The sequence below is a fragment of the Hylobates moloch genome, unplaced genomic scaffold, assembly GCF_009828535.3.
Source record: "Hylobates moloch isolate HMO894 unplaced genomic scaffold, HMol_V3 SCAFFOLD_4, whole genome shotgun sequence".
Taxonomy (NCBI): domain Eukaryota; kingdom Metazoa; phylum Chordata; class Mammalia; order Primates; family Hylobatidae; genus Hylobates; species Hylobates moloch.
In genome coordinates, this window is record NW_026652279.1 from 163,623,379 (window position 1) to 163,645,395 (window position 22,017).

The 22,017-nt window shown below is 38.5% G+C and overlaps 1 protein-coding gene across 4 annotated transcripts in view; it reads left to right on the forward strand.

The window, feature by feature from the left end:
• The window catches only part of BIVM (basic, immunoglobulin-like variable motif containing), a 42,106-nt gene that overhangs the window by 15,501 nt on the left and 4,588 nt on the right, over positions 1 to 22,017 (forward strand). For all 4 annotated transcript variants that reach the window (XM_032151285.2, XM_032151286.2, XM_058438055.1 and 1 more), the window contains 6 exons: positions 1,757 to 1,883; positions 6,359 to 6,454; positions 7,065 to 7,169; positions 7,386 to 7,480; positions 16,553 to 16,685; positions 19,535 to 19,621. In XM_032151285.2, the coding sequence (XP_032007176.1) occupies positions 1,757 to 1,883; positions 6,359 to 6,454; positions 7,065 to 7,169; positions 7,386 to 7,480; positions 16,553 to 16,685; positions 19,535 to 19,621 (643 nt within the window). The remainder of the gene's footprint in view (positions 1 to 1,756; positions 1,884 to 6,358; positions 6,455 to 7,064; positions 7,170 to 7,385; positions 7,481 to 16,552; positions 16,686 to 19,534; positions 19,622 to 22,017) is intronic.

Here is a 22,017-nt window from a genome sequence, read left to right on the forward strand (position 1 = left end):
TTACCAGTCAAGGAAATTTGGCACCATTAATGAGATTTGGCACAATTGCTCGCCTTTGCCAGTGATGTTCAGCTCTGTGAAAAGTGTGTTCTGTGTAAAAACTAAGAAAAAATAATTAAAAGGGTCGAGCATGGTGGCTCACACTTGTAATCCCAGCATTTTGTGAGGCTGAGACAGGTGGATTGTTTGAGCTGAGTTTGAGACCAACCTGGGCAACATAGCGAGACCCTGACTTTATTAAAAATACAAAAATTGGCTGAGCATGGTCGCACACACTCGTGGTCCCAGGTACTCCTGAGGCTGATGTAGGAGGATTGCTTGAGCCCCGGAGGCAGAGGTTGCAATGCGTGGAGATTGCGTCACTGCACTCTTGTCTGGGCAACAAAGCAAGACCTTGTCTCAAAACAAACAAACAAACAAACATAAAGAATAATTAAAAGGAAGGTGAAACATTGTTTCTTGACTTTATAGTCTTCATTATTATTACATTTTTACAGAAATTCCCTGTGTAATAATAGTTCCTGAGTTCCAGCTGTTCGTAGGTGTCAAATGGTTTCCGTGTATAGTATCTTGAAGGAATAAAACCGATCTCTTTCCATGTTTGCTCACTAGGCATATATGTATATAATCTATTTTATAATTTATGAATGACTCATAAAAATGAAATATTAGCCTTCAGTTAATTTTTATAACAGAACTCTTGTAAAATAGAATATGTGTGAAAGATTAAAGTATTTGAGCATAGCTATCTGAAATCTTAATAGTATTTTAATGAAATGAGGCTTGGATGTTATTTATTGATATTTTACTTTATATAATTTTTTACTAGATACTTCACTAACAATTTAGAAATAAAACATATAAAAAATAAAAAGTATAGGGATGGATACCCCATTCTCCATGATGTGGTTATGTCACATTGCATGCTTGTATCAAAACATCTCCATGTACACCTACTATGTACTCTCAAAAATTAAAAAGTACAAATTTTCACTCTTACTTTTGGCTCCCTTTTGTCTAGCTCCCAATTCTCCTTTCCCCAGTAGTAACCACTGTTGTTTGTCTTGAGGGTCTTTTGGAGAATGTATGTATTTGTGTGCGTGTATGAGTGTGTGTGTGTGTACATGCATACATACATGCATACATGCACACACGAGGCTTGCTTTTTATTCTAGTTTCTGTACTAAAGTTGCATCTTAGTAATGTACATGTGTGCATCATTCTTCATTCATTCCGTCGTCTCTGTAGGTCCAGAGATGTTTTTAAACATCACATCATCACATTAATGGATCCAGTGCTTTTACTTTCTTAACAGAGTTGCATTAATTTGGTTTTATTGTTTTATAGAAAGCCTTCATTTTCTGGAAAGTGATCTAGTTAAATTTTTTTACTGTCAATAATTTGATTTTCTGGATATGGCTAAAGATTTAGTGATTGTTTCACCAGCTAAGTGACTAGCTCTGGAATTGGAGTATAAGAACCTGACACAAAATAGGATTCATGGTTGTTTAAATTTGTTTTTATTCTTTCTTTTTAAGGTAGGGGACTATTATTGAAAATACATGTATTACTTCACTGTGTTTGCAAATATCATTTTTAGAACCTGTGGCAGTTATTTATTTATTATTTTTTCTTTGCACTTTCTCAGCAGAATTATTAAGGCAGTTACTTCTTAATTTTGGTGCATAATTACTTTTTGTCGTTTCAGTTTACTTCATCTTAAGCATTTTGCTTATTTTATACTCTTGTATTCTAGGCAATGCAAAGAAACAAGTTTCCAAGAGAAAAACTTCAGATAAAAAGGGAAGATATCAGAAGGAATGTCCTCAGCATTCTCCTCTTGAAGATATTAAACAGCGGAAAGTATTAGACCTCAGACGATGGTGACGTTATCAGTTTTTATTTTTTTCATTTTTGAAATATGTAATATATGTTGGCAGTAACTTAGCAGTTTACAAATTAGTACATTATATGTATCATAAATATTTTTATTTCTAAAATTATTACCAGGATTTCTGAATATTTAAAGTCTACCACAAATGTTTGAAGTAGATCAATAATGAGCTATGCTGGTCTTTCCCAAACTCGGCTGATCATTAGAGTTATCTGTGTGACTCCACATAACTGCCATCTAGATTTAACAATGATTAACCTTTTGATGTAGTTACATACTTAGCTTTTCATTGCTGAAGAATTTTCAAGTAAGTGACTGATTTTTATCGTATTTCATCTAAAGTTACTTAAGTATGCATCTCTAAAAAATGACTTTTTTCTACTTAACCACAATACTTTTATCATACCTCATAAGATTAACAATATTTCCCTACTGTCTAATTCCCAGGCTAAATTCACATTTCCTAGATTGTTTTGAAAAGGTCTTCACATCTGTTTGTTCAAAGTGGGACCCAGTTGTGAACCACATGTTTGCTTGTCATGACTCATAATTCTGTCAATCTAGGACAGTCTCCACCCCTCTTTCCCCCTTGTCTTTTAAAAATTCTATTATTTTAATCGACAAATGAGAATTGTAAAGATTGGCTTATTGAAGAGACTTGGCCAGATATTTTGTAGAATGTCCTACATCCCAGATTTGTTTTTTCCTTTTAGTTTCCTAAATTATTCATCTAACCTCAATATTTCCTGTAAACTGGAAGTTGAATATAAAGACTTGATTAAATTCCAGTACAACTTTTTGTGCAAGAACACTGCTTAAGTGGGCCCTTATACTTCAAATGTTTCACATCAGAAGGCACATGGTATCTAATTATCCAGTATTAGCAATTCTAAGTGATTACTGGGTTAAGGTGGTGACAGCTGTATTCTACATTGACGAGTTCTTTCTTTCTCCTTTGCTACCCTCAAGTAATCAGTAGGGTGACAGAGTGGCATTAGGTAATAGCCAGGTTCCATCAACTTTTTACCTTATGGTTTTAGCCAAATGTATTGACAACCCAAACCCATTGATGATCCTTGTCTGAATATTTGTTGCAAAATGGTTATATTTCAAAATTCCATTTTTTTTTTTTTTTTTTTTTTTTACTTTTATTACCCAGCCTTCTTCTGTAGCTTTCATTGATCAACTGGGGCTATTTGGTTATCTTAAAATACAGTTCCTAGTCTAATGAAAACAAGTTTAATTCATGACAACTTTTATGTATTACTGACCCTGATTTGGGTTTTTAAAATTCCTTTGTATGACATTTTAGAAATATATTTTTATCACTTCTTTAATAAATATTGGACCCTTTGTTGTAGGCTGAGAAACAGAGATGCACACAACATGGTTTTTGTTTTCCCAAGGTTTACAATCCAGTTGAAGTGAGGGGACTAAACAGAAAAATGTTAAATATCTTAGGCAGTTTGTCATGTGATGGGTATGAATCACTAATTAACCATGAAAGGAGGTAATGATCACCAAAATGCTTTACTAAGGTCCTGGGTCTTAAGGGAGATAATATGAAGGGTTGGAGGGGTGAAGGGTCTTTGAAAGGATTACAGCATAGTGTCTCTGAAATGTGGGTAATGAAGAGTAGAATAGCTTGTCTAAAGTGAGGCTTAGAGAAGCCAAGAAACCTGCCAATGTCACATGGCTAATAAGTAGACGATCTTGTGTTGAAGCCGAAGAGTCAGACCAACATTCATGCTGTTTGCGTATAATACGCGTCATGATCTGTTTCTTAGATATCAGCCTCAATATTTAGATGTTTTTTTTCTGAGTTAAAGATAAGCCATGGACGATTTCTTAACAAAAGGAACTTTTATAAAGATAAATTTGGAATAGTTAGTGTGTAGGGAATAATGGAGAAGAGACATTAAAGTCAGAAACATTCATTTTAGTTTCTTTGAAAAGAAGGCTCTGCTCCTTTGTGCTTCTAATCACTTAGATTTAAGCTTTGTTTCAGCAGCAAATAGTATAACATGTGAGGCCATGAAGGCTGGGACTGGGAAGGATAGATGGGAGAAATGCCCTGAGGGGAAAACATCACCAGGACTATAAGCCTGTTTTCCACTGAGAATATTACAAGGTTAGGTTAGAATGGAAAGTCCCATAGAAGATAGTAGAATGTTGGTAAACATTTTAACCTGGTCATAAACAAGACTAGGAAACAAGTTTAGATTGATGAAAAAGTATGAAAAATCTTAAGAGAAATTCCCCTTTCCCTCTCCTTTTTAAAAATTCTTTCAGGCCAAATTTAGTGTTATGAGAAAAAATATACACATGCATGTAATACTTTGTTAGTAAATATATGTAAACATAAATGTTATAAAATATAAAACACTGTTAGTATTGGACTTGTAAAATAATACCCAAAATTGAACTCTGGCAAAAATATTCGCAGCAGAAAAGAAAAAAATCAGTAAATGAATGAGTTGCTTGTGTTTTATCAGCATGGGCCATATAGCTTATGATGACAGAGCTGTTAATAATCACTTGTCCACAAAGATCTCTTAGGTTGGAGTTCACACTCATATTTAAACAACTAGGGCAGATTACTTGAATAAGGACATTAGTAAATTGCTCATATGTTTCCAGGGATGGGGGAAAGAGGAAAAAGGGAGTTGTGTTGTTCACTGGGTAAAGAGTTTCATTTTTGCAAGATGAAAAAGTTCTGTTGCCTAACAATTTGTATATAGTTGACACTACTGACCTGTACACTTAAAAATGGTGTACATGATAAATTTGATGTTTTATATTTTTTACCACAATTAAATAACAAAGCAAAACTGAGGGAGGACTCAATAGATTTGACAATGAGGTGTTGAAGACAGCACTTAGTATGTTAAGTGACAGTTATTAGCTTTTGTGTGTCATTTTGTGTAGTTGAGTCTACAGATTTAGGGCTCATGGCACACGTTCTCACTTATAAGTGGGAGCCAAACAATGTGAACACATGGACACGGGGAGGGAACAACACACACTGGGCCCTGTCAGGGGGTGGGAACCAGGGACAGGAGAGTATCAGGAAAAATAGCTAATGCACACAGAGTGTAATACCTAGGTGATGAGTTGATAGATGCAGCAAACCACCATCACACACATTTATCTATGTAATAAAGCTGCACATCCTGCACGTGTACCCTGGAACTTAAAAAAAAGAGATTTAAGGGTCATGGTTAACTTGTATGTGTGCCAATATGCATAGTATATATACATATACAAATGCATATATGTACACATGCATATGTCTAATTTTTCATTTTGTAATTAATTTTCAGATGACACTAAAGTTGCTCTTAGTGATGATAGGTCTTGTTTCTTTGTTTCATTGTGGCTACTTCTTAGCACCTTCTTTAGAAAGCAGTTAGGAGAAGATCATTTGAAAGCCAACGAGTGTTGTGGGTTATTGTTAAGCTGATTTAACATTGTCTCCCCCCACAACCACGCATGACTAGCTTCTTGTTTGGCCAGGTGCAGTGGCTCATGCCTGTAATCCAGCACTTTGGGAGGCCAAGGTGGGAGGATCACAAGGTCAAGAGATCGAGACCATCCTGGCCAACATAGTGAAACCCTGTCTCTACTAAAAATACAAAAATTAGCTGGTTGTGGTGGTGCACGCCTATTGTCCCAGCTACTCGGGAGGCTGAGGCAGGAGAATTGCTTGAACCTGGGAGACGGAGGTTGCAATGAGCCGAGATTGCGCCACTGCACTCCAGCCTGGGCGATAGAGTGAGACTCCATCTCAAAAAAAAAAAAAAAAAAGAAAGCCAACATATTTCTTCTTAAAACAGAATAAATAAATAGTCTGTCTCTTTCTCCTTCTGTTCACATTCACCCCAGTTTCTTCTCTTGAATCATGACGGTTTGGAAAATTGTCTGGGTTGCTTAGTGCCACTGAATCATGCCATGGAAGGATTTTGTATTTCACTTCTAAAATTCTCTGTGACAGGAGAAGCACTGCTTCGTGGCTTCTTGCCCAAGGATTCTAGATGGACACAGTGGGTAATAAATGGATGATTTTTAGTTTGGGTTGAAGAATCTCTCTGAGAAGTTGACACGTGGGGGCAATGGTTTGTTTCTCCTGTATTTCTGAAGTTGCAAATAATCATGTAAGCAGTTCAACCAGGAGTTTACACCAAACTTTTAATAGGTGATATATCATTACTTTTTTCCCATTGGTTTGGATAACATCCACTTTAACTGGTAGTTAGTCATACTTAGCTATTTTTATTAAAGCAGGTGATTTATGGTTACTTTATATTATGACATGATTAATAAGTGAATATGGAAGATTTTACATTGACTTAGGGGATCAAAGTTTTCATTATATTAACACCTTTAATTGCCATGAGTTTTCTATTTCTAGCATGCATATTTTGTATTCATTCAAGTGAAGAAAACAGTCTTTTGTTTTCTCAGGTACTGCATAAGCCGACCACAGTATAAGACTTCTTGTGGCATCTCCTCATTAATTTCTTGTTGGAATTTCCTATACAGCACAATGGGAGCTGGAAAGTAAGTATGTCAATTTGTCAGTATCCCCAAACTCCAAAGTAATTCAATGTTGCTTTTTCTATAACAGAAAAAAATTTAAGAATAGACTTTTTATAAATTTAAAAAAACCCTGCTGTATTTTAGTGTAAGTCTTTTAGCTTAAAATATATACATGTATTATTTTCAGTGAAATAAAAGTGGCCTGGGTACAGTGGCTCACACTTGTAATGTCAGCATTTTGGGAGGCCAAGGTGGGAGTATTGCTTGAAGCCAAGGAGTTTGAGACCAGCCTGGGCAACAAAGCAAGACCCCATCTCTACAAAGTAAAAAAATAAAAACAACTAGCCAGGAACAATGGCATGTACTTGTATTTCTAGCCTCTTAGGAGACTGAGGCAAGAGGATCACTTGAGCCCAGGAATTTAAGGCTGCAGTGAGCTATGATCACGCCACTGCACTCCAGCCTGGGCCACAGAGTGAGACCCTGTCTCTAAAAAAATAAATAAAATAAAATAATGAAAAATATTACTAAAATTATTTGCAAATCAGACAAACATATTAACATTGCAATAGGTTGTATTTGCGTATGATTGGAATTGAAAAATGAAAGGCAATGAATATTTCTTTTGTAGTCTTCCACCTATTACTCAAGAAGAAGCTTTACATATTCTGGGCTTTCAACCTCCATTTGAAGATATTAGGTTTGGTCCTTTCACGGGAAATACAACACTTATGAGGTATGAAGACCCTCTTAGAGGCAATACCGTGTTTCTAGTTTTGCAAAATAATAATGATGTAGATGTGTGTTGATAGTAAACCATGTATCCAGCTGCTGGGCTTCAACCTCTCATAGGTATACCAACTTTGGGCTATGCCTGAATTTCTTTAGAATTGGAATAATGCCATCTTTTTGTAGAATTGTTGTCATGAGCAAATCTTCTTGTTATTTTCAGGTGGTTTAGACAAATTAATGACCACTTCCATGTAAAAGGATGCTCTTATGTTCTATATAAGCCTCATGGGAAGAACAAAACAGCAGGAGAAACTGGTAGGTAAACATATAAAGATTTACACACACACATACACACATGCACACACACACACATACACACACACGGTTTAGAGTTCATCTCAAAGACTGGCTGTTTAGCTTCCTGGGACATTATGTAAACCCTCAACACAGTCTGTTACTTGCATGTAATCTGTAGGGCACTTTTTAATATGCAGTTTAATATTTTATCTCTTCTAACCTTTTTATGTAGAACCTTTAGAACTTTAAGGTATATCACAAACACTACTCTAACACATTGTATTGTTTGGGTCCATGGTGTGTGTGTGTGTTTGTGTGTGTATGTATGTGCACGTGCACATGCTAGTAAAACTCTAAGGAAGTAGCATGGAGTTAGCAGTTTTTCTTTCTAAGAAGGAATGTAAGGATTTGAGAATATTTGATGTTAGACCTGTGTGGTAACATATAATGGCAGGAAAATAGACTGTTGAAGTGACAAAGTTCTGCTATAAAATAGTCTTGTTTATAACAGAGATATTAATGGAGTTGATCTCAATCATTATTTTAGTTATGTGCTAATTAAATAATTTGTACTATTTAGCAATTTCCATTTTTAAAATTGTTACAATCTTTTGACTGTATAAATCAGAAAATCGTAATACATTGTTAAAGAAAAAATTATTCTGACACTTGTTAAAAGGGTGAGAAGACTTTATTTAAGACTTGTGAAAGGCCTACCGTAGTAGGAATGAGAGATCAGGCTCAACTCTGAATACAGCAAAGACAACAAAGACAACTGTGACTTTATAGCCAAGGGACACAGTGAGGGGTTTGGGGGTGGGAAATTACTAAGAGGGTCAAGGGTATGGGGATTCTTGCTAAACTGGCCTAACAGACTTCTTGCTAAAGGCAGGTCAAGGGCTGAGACATCAGGAGTTGGTAGGGGAGGCCCATGAGGAACTTGATTAGATATTAAGGGTTATGGGTTCTCTCTAAACTGACTTAGCAGGATTCATGCTAAAACTGGACACAGAAGTCTAAGGTCCAGGCCTGTTTGAGAAGAGGACTCAAGGATTAATCAGGAAGAGAATTGTTATCAATAGAGGGTATATGGTTTACCAAGGTAAAAGACTGAGCACAAAGGCAGATATATTTCTGTTGATCTATATTGGGCATATCAAGTTGGTTACTTGGAGGCAGGCTTGGAGATTACATGTTGCTTTCTACACATACTAGTTTTGTGACCTTGAACAAGTCACTTGCTGAGCCTTGATGCAGACCTTTTATCTTTCTGTATTTGTGTAGGGTCAGTGTGAGGATAAAAGGAGACATATTTGTAATGTACTTAGCATGCTGTGTTACAGAGTAAGGGCTCAGTAAGTGCTAGCATTTATTCCTACTGACTAAATTCTATGCATTCACATGGGGCCTGTCTATCCCTCTGGAAAACATGGCTTTAAATGCTGTGTTGCTATTTATTTCTGTTTCTAGTGAGACTGTCACTACACTACTCTCAGTAAGTGATCAGGCAACAAAAAACTAAGAAAGGATATATTATCCTGTTTGGTAATTTTCTCTTTAGCTGTGTCTAGTTTGCTTTTTATACTGCCTATTGAGTTTGAGTTTTTTAAAAGAGGTTTTCAATCATTTTTATTCTAAAATATGTAGTTCTTTTAAAAATTGGTTTTTAAAAATAACCTCATTCCTTACTCATATTTTCATACCCTTTTATTTTTTAAATCTATTGAAACTTTTTTCCTCCATATTTGGTGTAATGTAGGAAATGTGTATATATCTGATTTTGCTGTCTCTTGTTTCTTCTGGATCTTATTTGAGGTGCCTTCGTGTGCCATGAAAAGAAAATGCATAATTTGGCATTGTCTTTTATAGTTCTTTAATGTGTACTTCCACAGGATGTGCCAAACCTTTTTCTGGTCCAAAAGATTTTCACAGTCATTCTCCAGTTATTAGAAGGTATAATAATGATTCTGCCAGTTGTGTTCATTAAAAGTTTTATAAAATGTCTGCCAATGACATTTTGCACCCTGTAAACTGAATACATAGCAGTTCAGTGAAAGCAAGTGAAAGGGTAAGGGGTGTCAAGGCATAGTAATTAGCAACCTGAGCCGGCACCACCATGTGGAGTTCCTGCCCCTCTCTCAGGATAGCACATGTGTGACCTGGGACCTTTGGATGTAGGGTTGTATAGTGTAGACAGCATCCACACTCAATCCACAGAATAAATACTAGTAAAGCTTAATTTCTTTTTAAAATACGAGGATCACTATAAACAAATGTTCTAATATTTTGTTTCTGTGCCCACAAAGGGGGTCATCTTGTATAACCACCTGGATGTGTCGGTACTGAAAATCATTAACCTAGAGGAGCAGTAGTTGGCAAATGTTTTTAAATAAAAGACTTGATAGTAAATATTCTTGGCTTTGAGAGACACATGGTTCTGGGGTAGTCACAGCTGCTTGATGCAGCTGCTTGGATCTTGAAGGCAGCCATAGACAACATGTAAACAAATGGATATGGTAGTGTCCTGAGAAAACCTTACTGATGGACCTGAAATTTGAATATCACATAATTTTCACATGTCACAAAATATTATTTTTCTTTTGAACTTTTAAAAATTTTATTTTTTATTTTTTAGAGATGAGGGTGTCATTCCATCCACTAGGCTGGAATGCAGTGGCTGTGATCATGGCTCACTGCGGCCTTGAACTCCTAGGCTCAAGCGATCCTTTCCCCTTAGCCTCCCAAGTAGCTAGGACTACAGGTTCATGGCACTGCACCTGGCTAATTTTTAATTAAATTAATTAATTAATTATTTTTCTGAGACGGAGTCTCGCTCTGTTGCCCAGGCTGGAGTGCAGTGGCGCTATCTCGGCTCACTGCAAGCTCCACCTCCCGGGTTTGTACCATTCTCCTGCCTCAGCCTCCCAAGTAGCTGGGACTACAGGTGCCCGCCACCACGCCCGGCTAATTTTTTGCATTTTTTTAAATAGAGATGGGGTTTCACTGTGTTAGCTAGGATGATCTCGATCTCCTGACCTTGTGATCCGCCCACCTCGCCCTCCCAAAGTGCTGGGATTACAGGCGTGAACCACTGCGCTTGGCCTAATTTTATTTTATAATTTTTTTCGATTAAAAAAATTTTTAGAGATGGGGGCTCACTATATTGCCCAGGCTAGTCTTGAACTCCTGGCCTTAAGTGATCCTCCTACCTCGGCCTCCCAAAGTGCTGGGATTACAGGCATGAGCTACTGTGCCTGGCCCATTTTTCTTTTGATTTTTAACAATGTAAAAACCATTTTAGCTTGCTGCCCATTTCAACACAGGCCACAGTCTGGAGACTGGATTTACCTGTTGGTGGGAGTTTGCCAAACCCTGACCTAGAGGATGAAGCCTAAATTCCTGAGCATGGTGTTTGAGGGACTGGCTTTTGAGTATCCTGCTCCAGCCTACCTCCCCTGATGTTCAGCCATGCTGGGCTCCTCGATGTTTCCCTGTTCTTCACAAGGTACGGGTCATGCTTAGGCCTGTGTGTCTCACTGATGGGATGTCCTGCTGGGGAGCATGTGGAATGTGGGATTTCATATCTTTGTGATTGGTGGATTCCTATTTATTTGTCCATCCTGGACTTCAACATAACAGATGGATATGGTGGTGTCCCAGGAAAACCTGGGGGGATGGCTTTTTCTTCTGCTTGCCAGGCAGGATTCAATCCCTTCCTCTCCTGGGTTGTCACAGCACCATGTGTGCCTCTGGTAGAACTTTGATTTCGTTGCGAGGTAATTCTTGGTGCACCATATGGTTTCATGCAGAAAAACTAGAGTTGCTTTTCTTGAGGATTAGGCCAAGTTCTTACTCATTTGTGCATCACAGTGCGTGATACTTAGGTGCTCAATAGGAGTTAATTTAATGAATTCTCAATTGAGGAAATGAGGCAGGAGGAATTCAGGAGATTGGGATTAGGAAACTTATAGGAGATAATTTTGTTGTCCATTCCAAAGCTGGCATTCTTCTTTTGCAAGAGTTCTCTCTTGTGATGTGGAAAGGAAAATGTTTTCAAAATGTTTTCTTTTTCCCTTTCTGTAGCTCGTCTTTCCTTCTGGCTCCTACCTGCTCTCCCCTCCCCACACTGCCAGACACACACTCACCTGCACCTGTGTGCTAGTTCTGCCCTGCTTTCCGTCAGAACCCAGTGTGTCCTCCTTCTGTCTTCTGGAGTCCCTCAGTTGACAGTTTTTCACGTGTTCCTAAGGACAGGAAATGAGCCAACTCATTGAATCTGATGTTTTCAACTTTACATCTTAGCAGTGCCTTGAACATTGCCTTTTACATTATAAAAAGAGATTAAGACTGTCTCAGAATCACTTCTTAACCGATTCACAGGGTGGCTTTATATCTCTTTTAATGGGGTGTGGACCAAAATGCACGTCTGGGATTATAGAAATGATCACTGGAGTGAATGTCATACTTACGTGTCGGATATAATGGAAAGCTATTACAATACAGTTCTCAGTCTTGTGTCCCAAGACTGCATTATGAGTAGGGCCCTGGGAGACACCAGAACAAGACTCATAATTCCTTTTACTTGTTTTCTTTTTGCCTGCTGATTAGAAGAGGACTTCATTTGAGTAGTTAATGGCTTTCTATTAATATCAGCAGTATCTGGATGGAGTGAGAGGATAGATGAAGAGATGGGTCAGTCAAAGTAAAGGAAATTAGGGGAAGCAGGAAGACCCAGAGAAATTAGAATAAGAGAGAAAATCTATCAAAGAAACTCTGGGTATCGAGGAAACATCAGCTATATAAATTTAATCAAATTCCCGAAGTAAGAACATATAATTTTTAAATTAATGGAATGGAATAAAACACTAAAAGGGCCATGGAGAGAGTTGACTTAGGAACCACTATTCCGGAATTTTAAAAGATTTTTGATCAACTGTCCTGTCCAATTTTAAGATTTTATACTATAATTTTGCTAGAAATTCTCATTTGTAGATCTTTTGAATATCTGTACTTTATTTGTTTTATTTTCCAATAGTCTGGTACCTCCCAAGTTCTTTGTGACTTATTTAAATGTAATGATTTGGCGCATGTGTTAACCAGTTCCCTTAATAATCTAGGATGTGTAGCATTGGGTCCCAATGACTTTTTTTTTTTTTTTTAACCTATTTGTTTAAATTTCCTCCAGCATACATCCACGCTTTTCATTGAGGAATGGGATAAACTACCTATTTTCCTTAAATTTGTTTTCTTTTATTTTGTTAGGGGGTTGAGGTGGTTACTGTAATTTCTTTGGGTAAGTTTTAATATATTTTTCAAGTTTTATTCCTACTTTCAATTTTTTTTCCAGAATATTCAACTTCTTACTGCTTTTCTGTGTGCATTTCCTGAAGGATAATTAATCTTTCTATGCCTCCTGGAATATTTTTGTCTTTACCTTTGCTAATTGGGGGACCCAATTAAGCCCTGCTTCATCTCTGATATGTTCCTTGGCCACCTTAGCCCTGGATTCCTCTAAATTCCTGTAGTACTGATTATTCACACCCATCATTTTCCATTTGCTATGTGCTATGTTTTATTATGTTTCAGGGACTCCCCGGTGCTTATTTCCAGTGGGCTCTCAGTAACTGTAAACTAAGCACACTAATGGAATAAAAGTGAAGTCCAGGGATTTTGGTAAGACTTAGCTGTTAATATTAGTGTTTTTTTCAGAGATGTCACTAGTCACAATGAAAATTTATTCTAGGAGTTGCCAACATTAGGTCTCTGTTCAGATAACTTCAAAGTATGGGTTCACTTAGCCACCAACATTTGTGCCAGGCAAGTCCAGATTCATTCTTTTTAATCAGCTAGCTTGAAAATTGCATTTATATTCATGTATTTAGTTTTTTCTAGTGGGTATTGCAGTTCATAACTTTTGCTTAACAGAGAAGACCCGTCTCTGGCCTCATTCCTATATAACTCACACATCCCTTCACCATGATTGTTGTTACCAGCTTACTGCAACACCTCAGTACATCTCAGGTGGACAATGCATTAGTATTCTGTTTTCCTCATGTACTGGTTTTCTCCAATTCATATTAGACACAAATAATAAATCTCTTGAACATGCAGTGCTAATATACCCCTTTCCTCTTTAGGAGCTGTCTGGTGCTTGCTTACAGCATAAACTGCTTAGTGTCATTCCAAGCTGACACAAATTGGCCTTCCCCTGCTGTCCTCCATGTACGGTTGTATTTAAAAGATGTCAGGGGAGGCTGGCATAGTGGCTCACGCCTGTAATCCCAGCAGGTTGGGAGGCCGAAGTGGGTGGATTCCTTGAGGCCAGGAGTTTGAGACCACCCTGGCCAACATAGTGAAACCCCGTCTCTAAGAATACAAAAAATTACCTGGGCATGGTGACGTGCACCTGTAATCCCAGCTACTCGGGAGGCTGAGGCATGAGAGTGCTTGAACCCAGGAGGTGGAGGTTGCAGTAAGCTGAGATTGTGCCATGCACTCCAGCCTGGGCATCTTTTTTTTTTTTTTATTTTTTATTAAAAAAGATGTCAGGGGAATAAGGACCTTGCAGAGTAATGTTAGGGTGCTGGATTACCTGTCAGAGTTTCAGAAGCTATTCTTGTCTTTGAAGGTGTAAAAATATACTCTAGTAAGTTCTTCTGGAGTTATCTAACATTCCTTTATAGATGATCAGGGTCTACAGGACAAGCTCATACTAAGCAAACTCAGAATGTCAGAATGTTAACGGAGTAACTTGAAGTAAGAAACATAATCTCAAAGGGACCAGAATTCTCTTGTTGGCTGCTCAGGATACCTGCTCTTCTCCATGCAGCAGGCCAGTGAATTCCTGTAGTTTTGTTCTCCTTTCTCTATGCCGTGCAGATCATGGCTCTGCATTTGGTGGTGGTTGCTTTGTTGCTTAAGTTTCAGATTTTAAAGATATACTGAAGTACAGACTCAACTTCATTCTGAATTTAGCTTCCTTCAGTAACACATTTGTGTCTTCTCATACACAGAATTACTTTCTTGGACGACTACCTTAATGTGTTAAATGCTGTATTTACTGGCTTGGCACAGTGGCTCACACCTGTAATCCCAGCACTTTGGGAGGCTGAGAGGGGTGGAACACTTGATGTTGGCAATTTGAGACCAGCCTGGCCAACATAGTGAAACCTGTCTCTACTAAAAATACAAAAATTAGCTGGGCGTGGTGATGAGTGCCTGGAATCCCAATTACTTGGGAGGCCGAGGCATGAGGATCATTTGAACCCGGGAGGTAGAGGTTGCAGTGAGCTGAGATCATGCCACTGCACTCCAGCCTTGGCGACAGACCAAGGCCCTGTCTCAAAAAATAAAAAAATAAAAATATATAAATAAATAAATGCTGTGTTCACTATCTTTTATTTCAGAGGGTGATCTTTTTCTGATTTTGCCCTGAAATTGTTGGGTTGTCCACAGTAGGCTTCTCTATACCATCGTACCCTGTATGCTATAAATTAGATCATGGGCTGTTCCCTGAGTATATTCCTACTTCCCCAGTGGTTTATTCTCCTAATGCTCTTTCCTCTGTCTAGATTGTTGAAATCCTGACACTTCATTAAGTTTCATCTTGAATACTACTTCTTCTTGACTCCTCAAACCTGATGTGCTCTTTCTCCTTTGAATTCTATGCCCCTTTTGTGGCACTACCGTATTTCACCTTATATAAAAGTTACTTGTTCCATCTTCCCTACTAATGCACTTGAGGGACCATGTATCACTCCTTGGCTCTCTGCTATGGCCGTGGACCTGCTGTTCCTAGTGGTCTTCAGCTATTTCAGTGGCCAGAAAGTCGATCATTGAAACTATGACTTTCAGGCTTTCATCTGCTTCATCTATTTTTAGGATTTCTAGTTTTAATGGGCTGTTTATGAATAAATAATTTAGCTTCTTCTACGACATGCCAGTTAATGAAACCTCAGTTAATGGCTTTGAGTACTAAGTGCTGGTGAAAAGTCATTTCTTATGGTAATACTTCTGAAATTGACTACTATTATAGTTATGGCAAATGTCCAAGGAAGAGTGGGTATAAGAGGTTGTGGTGGTACTACCAGCCTGTCTCTGTAGAGATGTTATCTTGTCACTTGGCTTGTGAAGGCTACTCCTCTAGCCTCCATAACTTTTGTGTAAAGATTAAAGTGTGTGTTAGTGTTGTAGAAAAAACTGGGTTCTTATCACACAACAAGGAAAGATTAGGCTCACAGATACTTTGAAGGGTGAGAGGGAACAGAATTTATTGGGTGAAAAGGAAAAAACTCAGCAAAGCGAGAAGAGTTCCTGCTAACAGGCCCCCATCTCACAGACTGAATCCCAGGTTACCACACAGGGACAGGAGAGGCCAGGCTCCTCCCCACTGCAAACAGCGGGCACTTCCCGAGGCCCAACCCCATCCTCCCACCACGCAGGCCAGGTGGAGATTCTCCAGGAAGCCCTTTTTACTTGACTGTCTCATTAGTAGGAGAAGTTTGCATTTTTAGAACTTGTTTATTACCTGGAGCTTATTTTTATTTATATACACCAGTAGTCTTTTAAGTTGGGGTGTGTGTACTGCATATATATTAGAACCTCTATATTTTAACCTAATTTTAAATTCCAACTTTTTGTATATCTTTTATAAAGACATATTAGTACAGTGGTATATGTATATACTTTATAAATGCATGTACTAACATTGGGCATGCTTGTTCAGAATTTTAAGTGATAGCTGTGTACAACCAGAAAAGTTGAAACCATTGCTGAATACACTAGGTATTAGGTTTTAGACAAATTAAATTTCATAGACAACTATGTGTGTTATTAGAAGGTTTTGGTAAGCAAGGACATATTTTAGTTCTTTAGTTTGCTAATGAGCTTGCCTGAATTTCAGTTTAAAGAGTAAAACAGAATACATTTAACATTTTTTGTACCTATCAATAGCTTCTTGTTTTTCCCCAGCAGTGTCAGTGTGTTCCAAGTCATGTCTTTTCTGTCCTTAAGCCCTTAACCGGTCCTTTGTGCAAAGCAAGGACACTGCTTTATGGGCTTTCAGTTTGTTTATTTGTTTGTTTTTAATAGCTTCAGGGGCCCTGTCAAAGTTAACCCGTGGATTGAAAGACGAATCGCTGGCTTATATCTATCATTGCCAAAATCATTATTTTTGTCCAATTGGCTTCGAAGCAACCCCTGTTAAAGCTAATAAGGCATTCAGGTAAGCATTGACATGTTTTAGAAAGTGCATTTTAAGAAATATTAAAAAATAGATGGGCGCGGTAGCTCACGCCTGTCATCCCAGCACTTTGGGAGGCTGAGGTGGGCGGATCACGAGGTCAGAAGATCGAGATCATCCTGGCTAACATGGTGAAACCCTGTGTCTACTAAAAATACAAAAAAAAAAAAAAAAAAAAATTAGCCGGGCATGGTGGCGGGCGCCTGTAGTCCCAGCTACTCAGGAGACTGAGGCAGGAGAATATCGTGAACCTGGGAGGCAGAGCTTGCAGTAAGCTGAGATCGTGCCACTGCACTCCAGCCTGGGTGACAGAGCAAGACTGTCTCAAAAAAAAAAAAAAAAAAAAAAATTAAAAAATATTTGAAGTCTCTGAAATTGGAAGGCTTGGTGATCTGCTTTCCTGACATCAAGCTAGACTATTCTTTAAACATTATGACTTATTCTTCTGCAGAATTGCATTTAGTTAATTGTGCTGTTGAAAATATTCATTTAGATACTGTTGTTCAGCCATTATAGGAAAAAGCCATTGAAAAGTCACTTGTTTTCCCCTTAGAGACAGGGTCTCACTCTGTCATCCAGGCTGGAGTGCATAGGTCACTGCTGCCTCAAACTCCTGGCCTCAAGCAATCCTCCTGCCTTAGCCTCCTGAGTAGCTAGGACTACAGGCATGTACCACCATGCCCAGCTCATTAAATTTTTAAATTTGTGTTTTCTATAGAGACAGGGTCTTGCTATGTTGTGCAGGCTGGTCTCAAACTCCTGGCCTCAAGTGGTCCTCCTTCCTGGGCCTCCAAAAGTGCTGGGATTACAGGTGTGAGCCACCACACCCTTCCTGAAAAGTAATTTTTACATTTATTATAAAACAGTTGCAAAGGATTTTACAGACTATGTCACAGTGCCTCATCCAACGTCTCCCGTGAACAATATATTATAGAATCTAGTGTCAAGAAGATTGTCACAACTGAGTAAATTAAAAAGCATCTTCTTTTCTTAAAGTGAAGAACATGGAATTTATCTGGGTTCCCCCTTTGTCCTGATTGCAAGGAAGCTCTGAGCCAATTTTTATTTCCAATGTCAGAAACTACATGACTTTCATGGTTATATTTCTTTTTTGCCTAATCTAGAGTTTCTGTTTTATTAACTATATAACTTTACAGGTAAACTTGCATCTTTTTGGAAGAGATGATCCCTAAGAAAGAGAAGGTGACTAAGTTTTAATGGTTTTTTTCCTGCTTAGCCACTTTTCCTTATGATGGGTTGAGATAATACCAGGATGGTTCAAAGCCAAGGGAGAAGTATCTAGTTAAGAATTGGTGGGTGGGGTGCAGTGGTGTAATCCTAGCATTTTGGGAGGCTGAGGCAGGCAGATTGCTTGCACCCAGGAGTTCAAGACCAGCCTGGGCAACATAGTGAGACCCTGTCTCTAAAAAAAATACAAAAATTAGCTGAGTGTGTTGGTGTGCACCTGTAGTCCTAGCTACTTGGGAGGCTGAGGCGGGAGGATCGCCTGAGCTGAGATCATGCCACTGCACTCCAGCCTGGGCAACAGAGCAAGACCCTTTCTGTATAAAAAAAAAAAAAAAAAGAAAGAATTGGTGAAAACACAAGCCATGACTACTTTGAGCAAAGGGATTGGCTTGGTCATGGGGATAGGATAGGGTTTTTTTGTTTGTTGTTTTTTGTTGTTGTTTTTTGAGACAAGGCCTTGCTGTGTTGCCCCAGCTGGAGTGCAGTGGTGAGATCATAGCTCACTGCAGCCTCGACCTCCTGGGCTTAAGTGATCCTCCCACCTCAGCCTCCTGAGTAGCTGGGACCACAGGTACACACCACCATACCTGGCTAATTTTTCTATTTTTTTTTTTTTTTTAGAGACAGGGTTTCAGGGTTTCACCATGTTGCCCAGGCTGTTCTTGAACTCCTGGGCTCCAGTGATCCGACCACTTCAGTCTCCCAAAGTGCTTGGATTATAGGCGTGAGCTACCACACCCAGCCAGGATGGGTTATTTGGGGCTGGAGGCCATGTGGCCTTGGAGTCCTACTCAAAGGCCCCTCGGGTTTGGGAAAGAGAGGGATTCTGAGACAGGTTGGAATGACCTGGGAGAACTAGGAAGCTGGAAGTTGTGTTTTGTGAATAAGGAGCAAGAGGGAACTCTCTTGTTCTCTCCAAATGCTGAAATGCTTTATTCATCTTTCTGGAGGTAGAATTTCTTGTAAGTGAGGTATACTGTGTGTTTCTTTTATGATTTCATCCTGCAGCTTCACCTTATTTCAGACATTTATCAAATATAAATCATGGTTTGAAACCAACTTTGTACCCTTTAAAAGAGAGTTCCTCACTTCTGCCTGTACCTAAGAATCATGTGAGATTTTTTTAAAAAAACTATACAAATCCCCAGGCTCTACTCCAGACCTATTTGAATTAGAATGTCCAGGGATTGGTTTAGGATATCAGTGTGTTTAAAGACTTCATTGCTTTAGGGTTTTATTTTTAGGATGCCTTTTGAGATGTCTTGAATTCATAGTGAAAGAAGAGTAGTGGAAAAATGCAGATAGCATTCCAGCATTTTTTTTCCTCCTAGAATTTTAGAGGTGGTATATTAAAACATTTTATAGCCCTGGATTTTGAATAGAGGATTAAGGCTGAAATTTAATTTGTGAGTTCTCTTTAATGGCCTGTAGAAATTTGCCCTCACCTAAGCTCTAATGTCTATTCTTGATGAATGAATGCCAGGTTTGAATACACTCTAGTATGCCTTTTATTAATATATAGTTGAAGCAGTATACTCAAGGAAGTAACTATTAAACTTACTGTGAATGTATTTTATATTTAGCAGGGGACCTCTCTCACCACAGGAAGTTGAATATTGGATCTTAATTGGAGAATCAAGTAGAAAACATCCTGCCATTCACTGTAAAAAGTATGTTAACTTCCCTTTATTTTCTTTAATTGAGGTAACATTTAGATACAGTGAAATGCACAGATCTTAGTTGTATATAATTAGTTTGATAAATGAATGCACCTGTATAATCACCACCCAAATAGGATATGGTACACATTCATTGCCATGGAAAATACTCCCACTCTCTACTCCTATCAATCTCCGTAGAAAGCCCCTCTTCTGATTTCTGTCACCACAGATTTGCTTTGCCTCTTCTTGAATTCCATGTAAAGAGAATCATACAATATTATTTTTGCATCAATATCTTAAGTAACATTTTTGAGATTCATCCATTGTGTCACGTGTATCAAGAGTTCATTATTTTTTTATTGCTGAGTAGTATTCTGTTGCATAAGTATGCTATAATTTGTTTTCCATTTTCCTGTTGATGGGCATTTGGATTGCTTTGAAGTTTGGTCTCTTGTGAATGAAGCTCTTAGGAACATTCATGTACAAGCCTTGAAACAAATTATATAAAAATTTTATTAAAATATAATTCACATACCATAAAGTTCACCGCACCCACCATGCGCGGTGGCTCATGCCTGTAATCCCAGCACTTTGGGAGACTGAGGTGGGAGGATCGCTTGAGCCCAGGAGTTCGAGACCAACCTGGGCAACATAGTGAGACCATGTCTCTACAAAAAAATTAAAAAATGAGGCAAGAGGATTGCTTGAGCCTAGGAGATTGAGGCTGCAATAAGCTGTGATCGTACCACTGCACTCTCGTCTGGGTGACAGAACGAGATCCTGCCCCAAAAAAAGGGAAAAAAATGTACAATTCCATAGATTTTATTATAGTTACAGGGTTCTGCACCAATCACCACTATATAATTGCAGAACATTTTCATCACTCCAGAAAGAAACCCCATACCCCTTGGCAGTCACTCCGTATTCCCTGAGCCCTGGCAACCACTGATCTACTTTCTGTCTCTAGGGATTTGCCTATTCGTTTTTGTTTGTTTGTTTGTTTGTTTTGAGACAGAGTCTCTTTCTGTCGCTTAGGTTGGAGTGCGTGGTGTGATGTCAGCTCACTGAACCTCTACCTCCCAGGTTCAAGAGATTCTCCTGCCTTAGCCTCCTGAGTAGCTGGGATTACAGGCGCCCGCTACCACGCCCAGCTAATTTTTGTATTTTTTGTAGAGATGGGGTTTCACCATGTTGGCCAGGCTGGTCTCAATCTACTGATCTCAAGTAATCCACCCCCCTCAGCCTCCCAAAGTGTTGGGATTATAGGCGTGAGCCACCACGCCTGGCTGGGATTTGCCTGTTCTTGACATTTTGTGTAAATGGTGTCATACAGTATGTAGCGTTTTGTACCTGGCTTCTTTCACTTAATACAGTGTGTTCAATGTTATCCATGTTTTAGCATGGATTAGAACTTCATTCCTTTTATATGGCCAAATCATTTCCTTTGTATGGAGAAGTCACTTTTGTTGTACAAGTCTTTTAGAGGACATATGTTTTGTTCTCCTGGAAGACACCTAGGACTAGAATTGCTGATTCATAGTATAGATGTATATTTAAGAAACTGTGAGAAAATTCTCCAAAGTGGTTGTAAACCTTCTGATGAACAGAAGTTCTGATTCTAATTAATTTTAATCAAATTTATTTTATCAATTTTGTTCTTTTATATGTTTTGTGCCTCTATAAGAAACTTTTGCCTACTCCACGACCTCAAAGATGCTTTCCTGTTTTTTTCTAGAAGCTTTATAGATTTTATGTTTAGATTTCTGATCCATTTCTATTATTGTTTTGAGACAGGGTCTCTCTCTATCACCCAGTCCAGAAAACAGTGGTGTGATCATGAATCACTAAAGCCTCGACCTCCTGGGCTCAAGTGATCCTCCCACCTCAGTCTCCTGAGTAGCTGAGACCACAGATGTGTGCCCCCATGCCCTACTAATTTTAAAATTTTTTTGTAGAGACAGAGTCTTGCTGTGTTGCCCAGTCTGGTTTCAAACTCCTGGACTCAAGTGATCCTACCTCCTTGGCCTTCCAAAGGGCCGGGATTACAGATGTGAGCCACCATGCCTGGCCTTAATTACCTTTTGTGTGTGGTATGTGGTAGAGCTCAACTTTGATTTTTTCCCCCCAGTGTTTATCTAGTTATTCTAGCACTATTTGTTTACAAGGATTTTCCTTTCCTTATTTAACTTCTTTGGTGCCTCTGCTGAAAACTGTATGTGTGGGCTGTTTCTGGACTCTGTCCTACTACTCTGTCTGTCCTTTTACCGATGCCACACTCTCAATTGTTGTTTATACTAAATCCTGAAATTAGCACGAATTCTCTGAATTTTTCTTTTTCTTAAAAATTGTTTTGGCTCTTCTAGGACCTTGGCTTTTCCATAAAAATTTTAGAATTTTTCTTTTTA